This window comes from Bombina bombina, chromosome 12, assembly GCF_027579735.1.
Source record: "Bombina bombina isolate aBomBom1 chromosome 12, aBomBom1.pri, whole genome shotgun sequence".
In the NCBI taxonomy this organism is placed as follows: domain Eukaryota; kingdom Metazoa; phylum Chordata; class Amphibia; order Anura; family Bombinatoridae; genus Bombina; species Bombina bombina.
Genome location: NC_069510.1, coordinates 72,056,062 through 72,076,795, shown reverse-complemented (window position 1 = coordinate 72,076,795; position 20,734 = coordinate 72,056,062). Strand labels below are relative to the sequence as shown.

At 41.7% G+C, this 20,734-nt stretch overlaps 1 protein-coding gene across 1 annotated transcript in view; it reads right to left on the bottom strand.

Moving 5' to 3' along the window:
* CEP83 (centrosomal protein 83) overlaps nucleotides 1-20,734 on the bottom strand; it is a 116,250-nt gene that overhangs the window by 7,663 nt on the left and 87,853 nt on the right. The window contains exon 15 of the mRNA XM_053696198.1: nucleotides 20,266-20,452. Within this exon, the coding sequence (XP_053552173.1) occupies nucleotides 20,266-20,452 (187 nt within the window). The remainder of the gene's footprint in view (nucleotides 1-20,265; nucleotides 20,453-20,734) is intronic.

The following is a 20,734-nucleotide window of genomic DNA, read 5'->3' as shown; positions in this document are numbered from 1 at the left end:
GGTGAACCTGCCCGCTGTCCCCTGATCTGAAGTTTACCTCACTCCTCAGAATGGCCGAGAACAGCAAAATGAATCTTAGTTACGTCCGCTAAGATCATACAAAACTCAGGTAGATTCTTCTTCAAATTCTGCCTGAGAAGAAACAACACACTCCGGTGCTGTTTAAAATAACAAACTTTTGATTGAAGATTTAAAAACTAAGTATAATCACCACAGTCCTCTCACACATCCTATCTATTAGTTGGGTGCAAGAGAATGACTGGGTGTGACGTAGAGGGGAGGAGCTATATAGCAGCTCTGCTTGGGTGATCCTCTTGCACTTCCTGTTGGGGAGGAGTTAATATCCCATAAGTAATGATGACCCGTGGACTGACTACACTTAACAGGAGAAATACAGTCGATTTGCATAAACAACAAATGCATGATAACAAGACAATGTAATAGCACTTAGACTGAACTTCAAATGAATAGTAGATTTTTTTTCTGAAAAATTTCAGTTATGTCTATTTCCACCCCCAACCCATACCATGTGACAGCCATCAGCCAATCACGAATGCATTTACGTATATTCTGTGAATTCTTGCACATGCTCAGTAGGAACTGGTGACTCAAAATGTGTAAATATAAAAAGACTGTGCACATTTGGTTAATGGAAGTAAATTAGAAAAGTTGTTTAAAATGGCATGTTCTATCTGAATCATTAAAGTTTCATTTTGACTTCAGTGTCCCTTTAAAGTTCCCAGTCAAACATATTAAAAGCATCGGAATTGTGAAGTTAATAGAATATGAAACCTCAGCTAGAGCATACAGTTTTTTCTGTCTAGCATATATTTAGTATTTGATATCCCATTAACAAATCTAAAGGGATAGTAAACCCAATTTTTTTCTTTCATGATTCAGATAGAACATGCAATTTTAAGCAACTTTCTAATTTACATCTATTATCAATTTTTCTTCGTTCTCTTGCTATCTTTATTTGAAAAGCAGGAATGTAAAGCTTAGAAGCCGGGCCATTTTAGGTTCAGCACCCTGGATAGCGCTTGCTTATTGGTGACTACATTCAGCCAACCAATAAGCAAGCGTAACCCAGGTTCTGAACCAAAAGTTGGCCGGCTCCTAAGCGTTACATTGCTGCTTTTTAAATAAAGATAGCAAGAGAACAAAGGAAAAATTATAATAGGAGTAAAATTAGAAAGATGATTAAAATTGCTGCTCTTTCTGAATCATTAAAAGAAAAAAATTAAAGGGACACTCAAGTCAAAATGAAACTTTGTCTTAGTAACTCAGTGTTGGAATTTTTTTTTTCTCTAATTTTTCTTTCCCCCTTCCCATCCCTCCCCGTTCCATCCCGTTAACCAGCACCAGCAACCCATACATACAACGAAGAACCAAAAAAAAAAAAAAAAAAAAGGGGGGGGGGGGGGGGGGGGGGGGGCCGATGATGAGTCTCAAATTACACTAATCTACCTCAGATCACCACATACCTAATAATACTAGCTCTGAGTTCTTAAATGGGTATATCAGATATTCAATTTCTCTTTCGGGGAAGATCTTAATGAAAGGCGCCCATTTGTAAAAAAATTTCTTTATGTCACGTTCATTGTCTATATTGGCATTTCTCTGTTCTAAGACACATTGTTTCTTTAGGTGATTCCTAATTTCTGGGATAGTTGGTGTCGCCCTCATTTTCCATTTCTTACATATCAAATATCTGGTAGCTAAGATAGATAAATTAACTAATGTTTCATTAGGCTGACATTCCTCTCCAGGTCTCAGACAAAATATAATCTGAAACAAGGAGAGGGCTACCAACTCGATTTTGAGTACATTTTTGAGCCAATATTCCAACTTACTCCAGACATTTCTCATCCTAGGGCAAGACCAGAACATATGCATTAAATCCGCAGCTAAATAAGAGCATCTAGGACATTTATCAAATTCAGGATTTCGGACTCTAAGGCCTCTCTCCGGGGTCTAATATGCCCTGTGCAGAAGTTTCAAATGGGCGTCTCGCCAATTAGAGGAGAGAGTTGTTTTTAATACTTTGTTCAAAGAAAGTTGTATAGTTTTAAATTCTATATTATTATGTGGAATTATATTGTTCCAAATTACGGCTAAATTCTCCCCTAGCGGGACCGCCTTACTAAGGCTCAAGAGATGATAACACGGAGAAATAGACATAGAGGAATCTCTAGTTATTGTAAGCCAGGATTCTATTTTGCCTAAGGACCAGATCCAGCCAACCTTATGTGCTAGTTCTGTGATGTAATGTCTTATAGGATTCAGATACAGCAGCAATTTTAAACAACTTTCCAATTTACTTCCTTTAACAAAATGTGCACAGTCTGTTTATATTTACACTTTTCGAGTCAGCAGCTCTTAATGAGCATGTGCAAGAATTCACAGAATATACTATATGCATTTGTGATTGGCTGATGGTTGTCACATGACAGTGCTATTGCAGTGTCTTTTTATCATGTGTTTGTTCATTATGCAAATTTACTGTATTTACTGGTCCTTTAAACCCGTGATTCTCAACAGCCGGGCCGCGGCCCACTGCCGGGCCGCGACGGCCCTGCTGGTGGGCCGCGACCCGACCGCCACTCACTCTAACTCTGACAGGCCCACTGCGGCACCACTGCGCATGTCCGCTTGTGCGCTGTTCCGCTGTGTAGCGGCGGCAGACGGGGAGCGTGCGTGAAGGAGCGTGCGTGAAGGACGGGCATTCAGCGACGGGCAGCTGACAGGTTAGTAACCCACTGACACCAATGCATAATTCCATAGTTAGGGAGGCCACTGACACCAATGCATAATTAGATTAATAGGGAGGCAAATAGGGAGGCCACTGACACCAATGACTATATTTTATTATTATGAACCCACCGACACCAATGCATTTTGTTTGTTATAATTAACCCCCTGTCACATATATATATATATCCCACTGACACCAATTAATTATCCCACTGTACACCAATTTATATATATATACATTTTTTATGTTATAATTAACCCCCTGTCACACACATATATATATATATATATATATATGTGTGTGTAAATATATATATATATATACAGTATATATATATATATATATATATATATATATATATATATGTATATATATATATATATATATATATATGTATATATAATTTCTTCCAAACCTACTCCAACCCACCCCCGATGCTTACCGGGCCCTGGACAGGTCCGGCTAAAATTTACTGGGCCTTGTGGTCACTTAGGTTGAGAACCACTGCTTTAAACTACAGTCACACAGTAGCTCAAAAAAATCAGGAGAAATAAAAAGTGTTTAAAGGGACAGTAAAGTAATTATTAGACATTCATGATTCAGAAAGAGAATACAATTTTTAACAACTTTCCAATTTACTTCTATTATTTAATTTGCTTCCTTCTCTTATTATCCTTTACTGAAAGGTTTATTTAGGTAAGCTCAGGAGCAGCACAAAACCTAGGTGCTAGCTGCTGATTGGTGGATGCAGATATATAAACCGATTGTCATTGGCTCACCCATATGTTCAGTTAGAAACCAGTAGTGCATTGCTGCTCCTTCAACAAATGATACCAAGAGAATGATGCAGATTTAATGATGGCAGTAAACTAGAAAGTTGTTTAAAATTGTATGTTCTACCTAAATCATGAAAGACAAATGTTGGGTTGCATGTCCCTTTAAAGCAGAAAAGCAAATAGCAGTTCTTATAATTTGGAATTGTTTAGACTCCAGGTACAAATTACTGTCATGCCAAGAAAAAGGTTTGACTTTTAGGTGTTTTTTGTGTCACTTTTAAAAAGAAAAAACCCCCAAATTTTTCTTTCACTATTCAAATAGAACATGCAGTTTTTAACGGCCTTTCAATTTAGTTCTATTATCAAATTGGCTTCATTCTCATGGTATCCTTTGTTGGAGGAGCAGCAATGCACTATTAGGAGCTAGAAGAACACATCAGGTAAGCCAATCACAAAAAGCATATATGTACAGCCACCAATCAACCGCTAGCTCTCAATAGTGCATTGCTGCTACTGAACCTACCTAGTTATGCTTTTCAACAAAGGATACCAAACGAACAAAGCAAATGTGTTAAAAATAAGTAAATCAGGATGAAAATTGCAGTGTAACTAGTGCTACTGATTGAGTCAGCAGCAGTTTTTGCTCAAGACCAGCAGTGCTATGCATGTCCTGAACGGTACTTTAACCATGTGTTATCCATTTGCTTAGCTTTGTTGCAAGTGATGGAATTAAATGCTTTAAAGTGCCATAAAACAGGTTGAGATCTGTGCATATCCTAAAAGGGCTAATTAAAGGGACATTCCAGTCAAAATTGGAATGCACATAGATGAATTGCATCTTTGAATAGAAACATATTTGCAATATAGATGTATTAGCAAAAATGCCTCTAGTAAAAGTTATCACTGTTTTAGTGTTAACATTTTTCTCTGCACGTGCATGTGAAGCATAGCTAGATATTCTCAGTGCACCAGCATTTTAAATACTGCAGCTGCTCAGAGCACCAGTGGGGCTTGTATTATGTCAGCAATTAACAAATGGAGTAATTACCAGATGATAAAAGCACCTCAGGCACTCTTAGCAAGTGCTGTGTTTAAAATGCTGGTGCACGGTGCATACTTAAATACGTGTTTGAAACAGCTATAGCTTTTATTAGAAGCATTTTAGAGAATACATGTATATTACAAAAATGCTTCTATTCAAAACTGAAATGCATCTATGTGGATTCCAATTTTGGCTGGAATGTCCCTTTAAGTAAAAATAATTTGCATAAAAAAATGTTTAAAAATTGCTGGCAAGTATTTTAAAATAATTTTCAAAAATAAGCAAAATTAGTTACAAAGCCATGCTGCCTGGAGCAGTCTGCTCCACCCCCCTTATCATTGTTTAGACACAGGCATTGTATTTCAGCTGAGTTCACAGCTTCTAGGCAGCTCCAGCAGATAATCCCTATGCATTTTTGCATTCTATTAAAAGAACAATTGATATAGATACAGCCATAGAAGGAAATGTGTGGGGGGAGTTAGAGCTTTACAATTCAGAAACAAAAAAACAAAAAAAGGTTAATGGCGAGGCACTGCAGTATAAATTTGCAGGTAAAGTAATTAAAGTAAATATTATTATATTTTGTCTCTATCCCTTTAATGAAATAGACCCTGTCATTTTATCACTATAATGGCCCTTTAAGTAGCATCTTAATTTGTTTTAAAAATATAAAGTTGTTTTATTAGTCTCATTTTCTAATCACAAAAAAGAAAATGTATTCTTACCTCATAAATGTATTTCTTTCCGGGCATGGAGAGTCCACAACGGCATTCCAATTACTAGTGGGATATTCACTCCTGGCCAGGAGGAGGAGGCAAAGAGCACCCCAGCAGAGCTGTTAAGTGTCACTTCTCTTACCCATAACCCCCAGTCATTCAGCTGAAGGGAAATGGAAAAAGAAGATAACACAAAGGTGTAGAGGTGCCTGAGGTTTAACATAAAGAAGCTGTCTTAATTAAGGGTAGGGTCGTGGACTCTCCATGCCCGGAAATAAATAAAATTTATTAGGTAAACATAAAATTTATTTTCTGTCCTATGGAATGGAGAGTCCCCGACGGCATTCCAATTACTAGTGGGAACCAATACCCAAGCTAGAGTACACGGAATGAACAGGGAGGGAAAAAAGGCAGGAGGATTTAAACAGAAGGCACCACCGTTTGAAGAACCTTTCTCCCAAAAGAGGCCTCAGCCGAGGGAAAAGTATCAAATTTATAGAATTTGGAAAAAGTATGCAAAGAGGACCATGTTGCCGCCTTGCAAATCTGTTCCACAGAAGCTTCATTTTTAAAAGCCCAAGATGAGGAGACAGCCCTAGTGGAATGACCCATAATTTTCTCAGTTATGTAAAAGACGCTCCTTATGAGAAGAAGGATTAGGACAAAAGAAGGAACAATTTCCTGATTAATATTTCGACGCAACACCATCTTAGGGAGAAAACCCAATTTAGTATGAAGGACTGACTTATCTGCATGAAAAAGAAGGTAAGCGGAATCACACTGCAAAGTCGAGAGTTCAGAAACTCTGCGAGCAGAAGAGATAGCCATAAGGAACAAAACCTTCCAAGATAACAACTTAATATCCACAGAATGCAATGGCTCAAACGGAGCAACTGGTTTAAATGCAGGTCTGATTCTGACCAGAGCCTGAAAAAAAGATTGAACATCTGGCATATCTGCCAGACGCTTGTGCAAAAGAATAGACAATGCAGAAATCTGACCCTTCAGAGAACTGACTGATGAACCATTCTACAGGTCCTCCTTTGATTCACACCGATATAGGTATTTGCGCCATACCTTATGGTAAATCTTGCGAGTAACTGGCTTGCGAGCCTGAAGCACAGTAGCAATGACTGGCTCAGAAAAACCACGCTTGGCCAAAACTAAGCATTCAATTTCCAAGCAGTCAGCTTCAGAGAAACTAGATTTGGATGAAGGAAAGGATCCCGAGTTAGAAGGTCCTTCCTCAGAGGTAACCTCCAAGGTGAAATAGATGAAATCTTCACCAGATCCGCAAACCAGGTCCTGCGAGGCCATGCAGAAGCAATTAGAATTACAGATGATCTCTCCTGTTTGATACGAGCAATGGCTAGTGGAAGAAGAGCAAACGGAGGAAACAGGTACGCTAGACCGAAATCCCAAGGAACCGCCAGAGCATCTATCAGGGTGGCCTGAAAAACCTTGAACTGTACCTTGGAAGCTTGGCGTACTGGCAAAACGCCATCAGATCCAAGTCTGGAACCCCACACCTGAGGGTTATCCTGGTGAACACCTCCGGATGGAGAGCCCACTCTCCGGGATGAAAGGTCTGTCTGCTCAGAAAATTCACCTCCCAGTTGTCCACACATAGAATGTGGATGGCAGATAGGAGACAATCGTGAGCTTCCGCCCACTGGATAATGCGAGTCACCTCCTTCATCGCAAGGGAACTCCAAGTTCCCCCTGGTGATTGATGTAACCCACTGAGGTGATGTTGTCTGACTGGAATCTGAAAAACCAGACTAAAGACAACTGAGGCTAAGCCATCAAGGCATTGAAGATTGCTCTCAACTCTATGATGTTTATGAGAAGAAAGGACTCCTCCCGAGTCCACAGACCCTGAGCTTTTAATGAACCCCAGACTGCTCCCCAACCTAACAGGCTGGTGTCCGTGGTCACAATCAGCCATGAAGGTCTCCGGAAGCATGTGCCCCGAGACAGATGATTCTGAGAAATCCACCACGAGAGAGAGTCTCTTGTTAAGGGATCCAGATCTATCCTTTAAAATAGATCTGAATGGTCTCCGTTCCATTGACTGAGCATGCATAGTTGCAGAGCTCTCAGATGAAACTGAGCAAAAGGAATGATGTCCATGGAAGCAACCATCAGACCAATTACCTCCATGCATTGAGTCACTGGTGGACGAATAGCAGACTGGAAGGAGAGAGATGAAGAGAGAAGCTTGACATCCGTCAGAAAAATCTTCATGGATAGGGAATCTATGATGGTCCGTAAGAAAACCACCCTTGTAGCTGGAACAAGGGGACTCCTTTCCAGATTCACTTTCAACCCATGGGAACGTAGAAAAGACAACAAGATCTCTGTATGAGAGCTTGCTAGTTGAAACGATGACGCTTGAACCAAGATGTCATCCAGGTAAGGTGCCACCGCAATTCCCTGAGACCTGACGACTGTCAAAAGAGCCCCCAGGACTTTTGTGAAAATTCTGGGAGCTGTGGCAAGGCCAATCGGAAGAGCAACAAATTGAAAGTGGTTGTCTAGAAGAGCGAATCTCAAGAACTGGTGATGATCCCTGTGAATGACAACATGCAGATATGCGTCCTTCAGGTCTATGGTCGTCATGAACTGACCCTCTTGGACCAAAGGAAGAATGGAACGAATGGTTTCCATCTTGAAAGACGGAACCCTGAGGAATTTGTGGAGAAATTTTAGGTCTAAAATGGGTAGAAAAGTTCCCTCTTTTTTGGGAACCACAAATAGATTTGAATAGAATCATCGACCCTGTTCCTTTACAGGAACTGGAACAATCACCCCCACGGAGGAAAGGTCCTGAATGCAGCTTAAGAAGGCCTCTCTTTTTACCTGGTCTGCAGATAATCTCGAGAGGAGGAATCTGCCCTTGGGAGCACAAGTCTTGAATCCTATTTTGTAACCCTGGGATACTATGTCCACAGCCCAAGGATCTGGGACATCACGTATCCAAGCTTGACAAAACAAGTAAAGCCTGCCCCCCACTTGATCCAATACCGGACTGGGGGCGGACCCTTCATGCTGATTTAGCCTCAGATGAAGGTTTCTTTGACTGCTTCCCCTTATTCCAAGGCTGATTGGATCTCAAAGAGGACTTAGACTGCTCTGGCTTGGAGAAGGAAGAGGAAGACTTTTGTCCTTTGAAGTTACGAAAGGAACGATAATTAGAATTTTGGCGACCCTTAGATCTATTCTTCTTGTCCTGAGGTAGAAAAGACCCCTTTCCACCTGTAATCTCTGAAATTATCTCTGCCAGACCAGGACCAAAAACGGTCTTACCCTTGAAAGGTAACGACAGGAGCTTGGACTTGGAAGTAAATTCAGCTGACCAAAATTTTAGCCACAGAGCCCAGCGAGCTAGAACAGCGAAGCTAGACATTTTGGCTCCCAGTCTAATGACTTGCATATTGGCATCAGAGATAAAGGAATTGGTCAGCTTAAGAGCCTTGATCCTATTCTGGATCTCCTCTAACAAAGTCTCCTCAAAAATCATCTTAGACAAGGGATCACACCAATAAGAAGCTGCGCTTGCTACCATAGCAATACTAGCAGCAGGTTGCCATTGTAATCCCTGATGAAAATACACTTTCTTAAAATAAGCCTCAAGCTTTTTATCCATGGGATCCTTAAAAGAACAGCTATCCTCTATAGGAATTGTAGTTCTTTTGGCCAGAGTAGAAATAGCTCCTTCCACCTTAGGGACAGTACGCCATGAGTCCCTAATGGAGTCAGCAACAGGAAAATATTTAAAAAAACTGGAAAAGGTGAAAAGGGAATCCCTGGTTTATCCCATTCCTGTGATATGATCTTTGACACACGGTCTGGAACAGGAAATACTTCCACGGAAGAAGGAACATCAAAGTATTTATAAAGCTTACTAGATTTTTTGGGGTTGACCGCGACAGAAGAGTCGGAGTCGTCCAGAGTAGCCAGTACCTCCTTTAGAAGTAAGCTAAGATGTTCAAGCTTCTTCAGAATCAATGGATTTAAACTGTCAAAATCTGAGATCTCACCCTCAGAAGCTACGAGGTATCCTCCTCATCCGACTTATGGGGGAGGTCAACCATCACAGAAGAAGATAGGACACCTTACTAGCAGAAATATTCTTAAAATTCCTCTTGTGCTTACCCGCAATGGGAAAAGCAGATAAAGCCAGAGATACCGCATTAGATATCTGTGCAGAAAAATCTCCTGGCAAATACAAGCCTCCAGGAGGCTGAGAGGAACCGCAGGGCACTGTATGTGATACCATTGAGGCTTGGGACGTTTGAGGAAAAAGCTGTGGCATATCCTGAACAGCATTATCCTGAGAGACAGTAGGCTCAGAAAAAAGTAATTTATCTTTAAATCTTAAGGTATTTTTTAAACATAAGGAACAAAATTGCATAGGCAAAACAATTTGAGCCTCCAAACATAACAAGCATTTAACAAATGGAACAGACTCCTGTTCAATATCCATAGTTTATAAAAATACCCAAAATTAAGGAATGTCGCTTTAAAAAAGATAGTAGTCCTTCAATGGGCAAAAAAAACGCTAAGAAAATTCAAAATAAAAATGAAAGCTGAAGTGCCCTACCGTAACCTTCAGAAACTGCACAAAGCTAGGACTCTCCAATCGGCGAGACGGCAACCCCACAGCCGCAACTGAAGAAAAACTCACAGAAATGACACCGCTCTGCTCAGAATTACAAGCGGGAGGTCACATGAGTGGCAGCAAAAGAAACTGTGCATCAAAGTAAAAGCGCGCGTTTCTGACTCTGAAGTGAAAAATGGAAAGTAGCCGTTTAAATCATTCCCAAATAAGAAAAATACACAATCCCATCAACAGATTGCAATAAAATTAAAATGGCCATAAGGTCAGTAGAACCATCCCATAAAACATAATGGAAGCCATTAACCCCTTAGTCTCATCACATATAAATAGTGCCTGCATACTGCCCCAAATGAATCCTTAATAAAGGATTATAAATGGTCCATGCAATTTAATGCAGAATTAATGTATATAGTGCAAGTCTCCAGTACCTAGAAGACAAGTGGCACTTACCTGCATTTCCAGCTGTCGGGCAGAAAGACAGCTCACAAGGTGTGAAAGGACACATACTCCTATCAGAGACCTGTAGAAAAAGAGAGAACAGAGTAACCAACTCTGGCTTTCTATAACAGGGGTAGCAACAATGTTAGAAGCAAAGCAAAGACAACCTTGCCGCCTTCTAACTGCTAAAAGCCACCACTACCCTTACTTAAGAGCTGACGTGGAAACAGCTAGACCCCCAATCCTTGCTTGCAGGGAAAATACCCATATAAGGATTAAATATCTTCAGACACCAACTTTGCACACCCTTCATTGACAAAAGGCAAAGAGAATGACTGGGGGTTATGGGTAAGGGAAGTGACACTTAACAGCTCTGTTGGGGTGCTCTTTGCCTCCTCCTGCTGGCCAGGAGTGAATATCCCACTAGTAATTGGAATGCCGTTGTGGACTCTCCATGCCATATGAATGAAATAATAGCCATTAAGAATTTTTCACTTAAAGGGACAGTCAACCCAAAAATTACTGTAACTTATTTAGATTAGTTAATTAACGATCTTTACAGTAAACTGTAGCCCAATTTTCATCTAAATAAACTTTGGCAGACAATAAACTTACTGATCTCATCTGGCTGTTTTGAAATGGCCGCCTGACCCCTCCTTCTCTGACGTCTCCCAAAAGCTCCCACTAGTACAGGATCCTTTCCTTTTGCCTCGTCCCTGCGCGCTCCTGTGTCTCCCTTCATTCAGTGAGACACTCATATGGCAATTTCAGCTCTGTTTCTACACCTGTCAAAGAAGCAACTGTGCTTTCTTTTTCTGGGTGTCAGGTTCTCTATTGCTAGTTAATCCACAAACTTATTTCTGCCTAAGTGCCTATTATGTTGGCGATCAGCTTGTCTAAGGTGCCCGGTGTCCCAGTACTGTGCGATCACACTCACACAAGTAAAAGAGCTCTGTGTTTTGTTTGTTTTTTAGCAAAGCTACACAACTGTCCCTCCAATGTACCTAAATGCAAAACAAAAAATTTGCCAACAGACCTGTTCCCAGCACTGTCTGAAATTCCACAGCGGAAAGAGAAACTGCCTGGGCTCAAATAACAGGGAAATCTAATCAAAGTCCTGCTCGACACACAAAACAAAGCTGGCAGCAGAGTCTCAGCACTAACTTGCTCACTATTTGCCTGTGCTGAGGTGAAGGGAGCGATGTGCAAAAAAAACCCAAGCATTTACAGAAGGGCTGCACAGAAGTACGTTTTACAAGTGGGAGTTTGCAGTTGATACACTTACTTGCAGGCACCAGTGCTGTCTCCAGAAAACAGATGCAAGCTCTGACCTCCGCTCATACTGATTTTGCCTGACACAGCTCACAACAGCCTACTACCTAAAGAACAGCTTTCATTGCTGTGGCAGCAAAACTATGCTTTGGTGCTAGTGGGAGTGTGATCGCACAGTACTGGGACACCGGGCGCCTTAGAAAAGCTGAGCGCCAACATAATAGGCACTTAGGAAGAAATAAGTTTGCGCCCGGTGTCCCAGTACTGTGCGATCACACTCGCATTAGATAAATGTTCTAAGACCTGCAATATGACAATGCAGATTCAGAGGTAATGCATGTTTAGATGATCTCATCTTTTTGTAGCACCAGGGACAAAAAGCATTCTTGAGGATACAGGTTATTATACCATCTTCACACAATATGTTTTATTTATTTTTTGCATTGAAACAGCAGCTCAGTGGAAACCGAATCGCTGCTGTCATTTTGTGGGAAACAGGCATGTGGCAGTAATTCCATGTGCACTACAAGCCCTTAGGGTTGGAAAATTCTTAATTTTCAGACTAAAATCACAGGAATGGGGTTAAAATTAAAGGGACATAAGACATTAGTGAAATAAGTTTGCGCCCGGTGTCCCAGTACTGTGCGATCACACTTGCACTAGCACCAAAGCATAGTTTTGTGATCGCCCAGTATTGGGACACCGGGCGCAAACTTATTTCACTAATGTCTTATGTCCCTTTAATTTTAACCCCGATCCTGTGATTTTAGTCTGAAAATTAAGAATTTTCCAACCCTAAGGGCTTGTAGTGCACATGGAATACTGCCACATGCCTGTTTCCCACAAAATGACAGCGGCGATTCGGTTTCCACTGAGCTGCTGTTTCAATGCAAAAAAATAAATAAAACATATTGTGTGAAGATGGTATAATAACCTGTATCCTCAAGAATGCTTTTTGTCCCTGGTGCTACAAAAAGATGAGATCATCTAAACATGCATTACCTCTGAATCTGCATTGTCATATTTCAGGTCTTAGAACATTTATCTAATGCGAGTGTGATCGCACAGTACTGGGACACCGGGCGCAAACTTATTTCTTCCTAAGTGCCTATTATGTTGGCGATCAGCTTTTCTAAGGCGCCCGGTGTCCCAGTACTGTGCGATCACACTCGCACTAGCACCAAAGCATAGTTTTGCTGCCACAGCAATGAAAGCTGTTCTTTAGGTAGTAGGCTGTTGTGAGCTGTGTCAGGCAAAATCAGTATGAGCGGAGGTCAGAGCTTGCATCTGTTTTCTGGAGACAGCACTGGTGCCTGCAAGTAAGTGTATCAACTGCAAACTCCCACTTGTAAAACGTACTTCTGTGCAGCCCTTCTGTAAATGCTTGGGGTTTTTTTGCACATCGCTCCCTTCACCTCAGCACAGGCAAATAGTGAGCAAGTTAGCGCTGAGACTCTGCTGCCAGCTTTGTTTTGTGTGTCGAGCAGGACTTTGATTAGATTTCCCTGTTATTTGAGCCCAGGCAGTTTCTCTTTCCGCTGTGGAATTTCAGACAGTGCTGGGAACAGGTCTGTTGGCATATTTTTTGTTTTGCATTTAGGTACATTGGAGGGACAGTTGTGTAGCTTTGCTAAAAAACAAACAAAACACAGAGCTCTTTTACTTGTGTGAGTGTGATCGCACAGTACTGGGACACCGGGCACCTTAGACAAGCTGATCGCCAACATAATAGGCACTTAGGCAGAAATAAGTTTGTGGATTAACTAGCAATGGAGAACCTGACAGCCAGAAAAAGAAAGCACAGTTGCTTCTTTGACAGGTGTAGAAACAGAGCTGAAATTGCCATATGAGTGTCTCACTGAATGAAGGGAGACACAGGAGCGCGGAGGGACGAGGCAAAAGGAAAGGATCCTGTACTAGGTGGGAGCTTTTGGGAGACGTCAGAGAAGGAGGGGTCAGGCGGCCATTTCAAAACAGCCAGATGAGATCAGTAAGTTTATTTTCTGCCAAAGTTTATTTAAATGAAAATTGGGCTACAGTTTACTGTAAAGATCGTTAATTAACTAATCTAAATAAGTTACAGTAATTTTTGGGTTGACTGTCCCTTTAAAGGGACATAATACTCATTTGCTAAATCACTTGAAACTGATGAAGTATAACTTTAAAAAGCTGACAGGAAAATATCACCTGAGAATCTATATGTAAAAACAGAATTTATGCTTACCTGATAAATTACTTTCTCCAACGTTGTGTCCGGTCCACAGCGTCATCCATAACTTGTGGGAATATTCTCTTCCCCAACAGGAAATGGCAAAGAGCACAGCAAAAGCTGTCCATATAGTCCCTCCTAGGCTCTGCCCACCCCAGTCATTCGACCGACGGACAGGAGAAAAAACAGGAGAAACCATAAGGTGCCGTGGTGACTGTAGTTAAAGAAAGAAATTCATCAAACCTGATTAAAAAACCAGGGCGGGCCGTGGACCGGACACACCGTTGGAGAAAGTAATTGATCAGGTAAGCATAAATTCTGTTTTCTCCAACATTGGTGTGTCCGGTCCACGGCGTCATCCATAACTTGTGGGAACCAATACCAAAGCTTTAGGACACGGATGAAGGGAGGGAGCCAATCAGGTTACCTAAACAGAAGGCACCACAGCTTGCAAAACCTTTCTCCCAAAAATAGCCTCCGAAGAAGCAAAAGTATCAAATTTGTAGAATTTGGCAAAAGTGTGCAGGGAAGACCAAGTCGCTGCCTTACATATCTGATCAACAGAAGCCTCGTTCTTGAAGGCCCATGTGGAAGCCACAGCCCAAGTAGGGTGAGCTGTGATACGTTCAGGAGGCTGCCGTCCGGCAGTCTCGTAAGCCAATCGGATGATGCTTTTCAGCCAAAAGGAAAGAGAGGTAGCAGTAGCTTTTTGACCTCTCCTCTTGCCAGAATAAACGACAAACAGAGAAGACGTTTGTCTGAAATCCTTTGTCGCTTCTAAATAGAACTTTAAAGCACGAACTACATCTAAATTGTGTAATAAACGTTCCTTCTTTGAAGCTGGATTCGGACACAAAGAAGGCACAACTATTTCCTGGTTAATATTCTTGTTGGAAACAACCTTTGGAAGGAAACCAGGTTTAGTACGCAAAACAACCTTATCTGAATGGAACACCAGATAGGGCGGATTACACTGCAAAGCAGATAACTCAGAAACTCTTCTAGCAGAAGAAATAGCAACCAAAAACAGAACTTTCCAAGATAACATCTTGATATCTATGGAATGTAGAGGTTCAAACGGAACCCCTTGAAGAACTGAAAGAACTAAATTCAGACTCCAGGGAGGAGTCAAAGGTCTGTAAACAGGCTTGATCCTGACCAAAGCCTGAACAAAAGCTTGAACATCAGGCACAGCTGCTAGTCGTTTGTGTAACAAGACAGATAAAGCAGAAATCTGTCCCTTTAGAGAACTCGCTGATAATCCTTTATCCCAACCTTCTTGGAGAAAGGAAAGGATCCTAGAAATTTTGATCTTACTCCATGAGAATCCCTTGGATTCACACCAACAGATATATCTTTTCCATATTTTATGGTAAATTTTTCTAGTTACAGGTTTTCTGGCTTGTACCAGAGTATCTATTACAGAATCCGAAAACCCACGCTTAGATAAAATCAAGCGTTCAATTTCCAAGCCGTTAGCTGTAGGGAAACTAGATTTGGATGTTCGAATGGACCCTGTACTAGAAGATCCTGTCTCAAAGGTAGCTTCCATGGTGGAGCCGATGACATATTCACCAGGTCTGCATACCAAGTCCTGCGTGGCCACGCAGGAGCTATCAAGATCACCGAGGCCCTCTCCTGCTTGATCCTGGCTACCAGCCTGGGAATGAGAGGAAACGGTGGAAACACATAAGCTAGGTTGAAGGTCCAAGGCGCTACTAATGCATCCACTAGAGTCGCCTTGGGATCCCTGGATCTGGACCCGTAGCAAGGAACCTTGAAGTTCTGACGAGACGCCATCAGATCCATGTCTGGAATGCCCCATAATTGAGTCAACTGGGCAAATATCTCCGGGTGGAGTTCCCACTCCCCCGGATGGAATGTCTGACGACTCAGATAATCCGCCTCCCAGTTTTCCACTCCTGGGATGTGGATCGCAGATAGGTGGCAGGAGTGATCCTCCGCCCATTTTATGATTTTGGTCACTTCTCTCATCGCCAGGGAACTCCTTGTTCCCCCCTGATGGTTGATGTAAGCAACAGTCGTCATGTTGTCTGATTGGAATCTTATGAATCTGGCCTTTGCTAGTTGAGGCCAAGCCCTGAGAGTATTGAATATCGCTCTCAGTTCCAGAATGTTTATCGGGAGAAGAGACTCTTCCCGAGACCATAGCCCCTGAGCTTTCAGGGAGTCCCAGACCGCGCCCCAGCCCACTAGACTGGCGTCGGTCGTGACGATGACCCACTCTGGTCTGAGGAAGCTCATTCCCTGGGACAGGTGATCCTGGGTTAGCCACCAACGGAGTGAGTCTCTGGTCTTCTGATCTACTTGAATCACTGGAGACAAGTCTGTATAGTCCCCATTCCACTGTTTCAGCATGCACAGTTGTAATGGTCTTAGATGAATTCGCGCAAAAGGAATTATGTCCATTGCTGCAACCATCAACCCTACTACTTCCATGCACTGAGCTATGGAAGGTCGTGGAACAGAGTGAAGAACTTGACAAGCATTTAGAAGTTTCGACTTTCTGACATCTGTCAGGAAAATCTTCATTTCTAAAGAATCTATTATTGTCCCCAAGAAAGGAACTCTTGTCGACGGAGACAGGGAACTTTTTTCTATGTTCACTTTCCATCCGTGAGATCTGAGAAAGGCCAGAACGATGTCTGTGTGAGCCTTTGCCTTTGGAAGAGACAACGCTTGTATCAGAATGTCGTCCAAGTAAGGTGCCACTGCAATGCCCCTTGGTCTTAGAACCGCTAGAAGGGACCCGAGTACCTTTGTGAAAATCCTTGGAGCAGTGGCTAGCCCGAATGGGAGAGCCACAAACTGGTAATGTTTGTCCAGAAAGGCGAACCTTAGGAACTGATGATGATCTTTGTGGATAGGAATATGTAGATACGCATCCTTTAGATCCACGGTAGTCATAAATTGACCCTCCTGGATTGTAGGTAAAATCGTTCGAATGGTTTCCATTTTGAACGATGGCACTCTGAGAAATTTGTTTAGGAACTTTAAATCCAGAATTGGTCTGAAAGTTCCCTCTTTTTTGGGAACCACAAACAGATTTGAGTAAAACCCCATTCCTTGTTCCACGGTTGGAACTGGGTGTATCACTCCCATTTTTAACAGGTCTTCTACACAATGTAAGAATGCCTGTCTCTTTATTTGGTTTGAGGATAAGTGAGACATGTGGAACCTTCCCCTTGGGGGTAGTTCCTTGAATTCCAGAAGATAACCCTGAGAAACTATTTCTAGTGCCCAGGGATCCTGAACATCTCTTGCCCAAGCCTGATTGAAGAGAGAGAGTCTGCCCCCTACTGGATCCGGTCCCGGATCGGGGGCTACTCCTTCATGCTGTCTTGTTAGCAGCAGCATGTTTCTTGGCCTGCTTACCCTTGTTCCAGCCTTGCATCGGTTTCCAAGCTGGTTTGGTTTGTGAAGCATTACCCTCTTGTCTAGAGGCTGCAGAGTTGGAGACCGGTCCGTTCCTGAAATTGCGAAAGGAACGAAAATTAGACTTATTCTTGGCCTTGAAAGGCCTATCTTGTGGGAGGGCGTGGCCCTTACCCCCAGTGATGTCTGAGATAATCTCTTTCAATTCTGGCCCAAAAAGAGTTTTACCCTTGAAAGGGATATTAAGCAATTTTGTCTTGGAAGTTACATCCGCTGACCAAGACTTTAGCCAGAGCGCTCTGCACGCCACAATTGCAAACCCAGAATTTTCCCCCGCTAATCTAGCTAACTGCAAAGCGGCATCTAAAATAAAGGAATTAGCCAACTTAAGTGCGTGAACCCTGTCCATAACCTCCTCATACGGAGTCTCTCTACTGAGCGACTTTTCTAGTTCTTCGAACCAGAACCACGCTGCTGTAGTGACAGGAATAATGCACGAAATAGGTTGCAGGAGGTAACCTTGCTGTACAAAAATCTTTTTAAGCAAACCCTCCAATTTTTTATCCATAGGATCTTTGAAAGCACAATTATCCTCGATAGGAATAGTAGTGCGCTTGGCTAGTGTAGAAACTGCCCCCTCGACCTTAGGGACTGTCTGCCATAAGTCCTTTCTGGGGTCGACCATAGGAAATAATTTCTTAAATATAGGAGGGGGAACAAAAGGTATGCCGGGCTTCTCCCACTCCTTATTCACTATGTCCGCCACCCGCTTGGGTATAGGAAAAGCGTCGGGGTGCACCGGAACCTCTAGGAACTTGTCCATCTTGCACAATTTTTCTGGAATGACCAGGTTGTCACAATCATCCAGAGTAGATAGCACCTCCTTAAGCAGTGCGCGGAGATGCTCTAATTTAAATTTAAATGTCACAACATCAGGTTCTGCCTGTTGAGAAATTCTACCTGAATCTGAAATTTCCCCATCTGACAAAACCTCCCTCATGGCCACTTCAGATTGGTGTGAGGGTATGACAGAGCAATTATCATCAGCGCCCTCCTGCTCTACAGTGTTTAAAACAGAGCAATCGCGCTTTCTCTGATATGCAGGCATTTTGGATAAAATATTTGCTATGAAGTTATCCATTACTGCCGTCAATTGTTGCATAGTAATAAGCATTGGCGCGCTAGAAGCACTAGGGGCCTCCTGTGTGGGCAAAACTGGTGTAGACACAGAAGGAGATGATGTAGAACTATGTCTACTCCCTTCATCTGATGAATCATCTTAAGCAACTTTACTATCTGTGGCAGTATTGTCCTTACTTTGTTTGGACGCTATGGCACAATTATCACACAATTTTGAAGGGGGAGACACATTGGCTTCCATACATACAGAACATAGCTTATCTGAAGGCACAGACATGTTAAACAGGCTTAAACTTGTCAATAAAGTACAAAAAACGTTTTTTTAAACAAAACCGTTACTGTCTCTTTAAATTTTAAACAGTGCACACTTTATTACTGAATATGTGAAAAACTATGAAGGAATTGTACAAATTTAACCAAATTTTCACCACAGTGTCTTAAAGCATTCAAAGCATTGCACCCCAATTTGAGACCTTTAACCCTTAAAATGAAGAAACCGGAGCCGGTTAAAGTTTTAACCCCTCTACAGTCCCAGCTACAGCCTTTGCTGCGACTTTACCAAACCCAGGGGGTATACGATACCAAATGAAGCCTTCTAGGAACCTTTTCAAATACTTTCAGACCCACACACATGCAGCTGCATGTCCTGCTCTCAAAAGAAACTGCGCAGTAATGGCGCGAAAATGAGGCTCAGCCTACTACAGGGAAGGCCCTTCCTGACTGAAAAAGGTGTCTAAACCAGTGCCTGACGTTAAAAAAACGTTCCCCAAATTTTATAAGTGTGAATATCAACATCAATCTTTATAAAAAGCCCAAATAAAGCAATCGATCTTGCCCATAAAAATGTCTACTAGTTTTATAGCCCACATTAAGCCCTTTATTCTGTTTGATTAAGAAAATGGCTTACCGGTCCCCATGAGGGGAATGACAGCCTTCCAGCATTACACAGTCTTGTTAGAAAAATGGCTAGTCATACCTTAAGCAGAAAAGTCTGCTAACTGTTTCCCCCAACTGAAGTTATTTCATCTCAACAGTCCTATGTGGAAACAGCAAACGATTTTAGTTACTGCTGCTAAAATCATATTCCTCTCACAAACAGAACTCTTCATCTTTTTCTGTTTCAGAGTAAATAGTACATACCAGCACTATTTTGAAATAACAAACTCTTGATAGTAGAATAAAAAACTACAACTAATCACCACATACTCTTCACCATCTCCGTGGAGATGTTGCCTGTGCAACGGCAAAGAGAATGACTGGAGTGGGCGGAGCCTAGGAGGGACTATATGGACAGCTTTTGCTGTGCTCTTTGCCATTTCCTGATGGGGAAGAGAATATTCCCACAAGTTATGGATGACGCCGTGGACCGGACACACCAATGTTGGAGAAAAAGGAAGATATTTTACCTCACAATTTCCTCAGCTCAGCAGAGTAAGTCCTGTCCAGCTACAGGTAAAAAAAAAAAATAAAAAAAAATGAAGAAATGAACTGCAGCCAATTAGCATGCAGCAGTGCAGAGGTCATGTACTCTTTTACTGTGATCTCATGAGATTTGACTTAACTCTCATGAGATTTCATAGTAAACTTCTTTAAACTAGGGAAAATAGGGAAATAACATGAGTGTGCACAAGACTCACTCCATTGCCTGTCCCGGGACAGACATACTGATTTGCTGCTTAAAGTCTTTAACAATAGGATGTGAATACTTAGGACATTTTGAGGTAAAATATCTTTCTTTTTTACATAGAGATGTTCAGGTGATATTTTCTAGTCAGCTTTTTACAGCTATGCTGCATCACTTTCAAGTGTTTAAACATTTGGCTATCATGGCCCTTTAATTCACATGAGATATTTTACGGAAATCTTTTCTAAGCAAAAGTGAAATGAAAACCGTTACCTGAGCGTTACGGATAGACATATCCATTCCTGGAATTAACGAGGATGTGAAATATCTGGCTGTATTTGAAAGCCCAGAAGTTGGAACTGTTGGTCCCAAAATTAAACTTCGAAATTCATTATGTCTACGTTGTAAATCCTTCAGTCGTTTCTGAAGTCTAATGGTTTCTTCATGATTGCCATTTTGTCTATAAAACACATTTACATACATGAGTAAAACAATAAAATGTCACCAACATTGTAACATTTACAAACATATTTTTGTACCCCTGAAATGTACTTAAAGGGACATTAAAGGGACATGAAACCCAAACAATTTCTTTCATTATTCAGATAGACAATACAATTTTAAACAACTTTCTAATTTACTTCTATTTTCTAATTTGTTTCATTCTCTTGGTATCATTTATTGAAGGAGCAGCAATGCACTAATGGTTTCCAACTGAACACATGGGTGAGTCAATCACAAT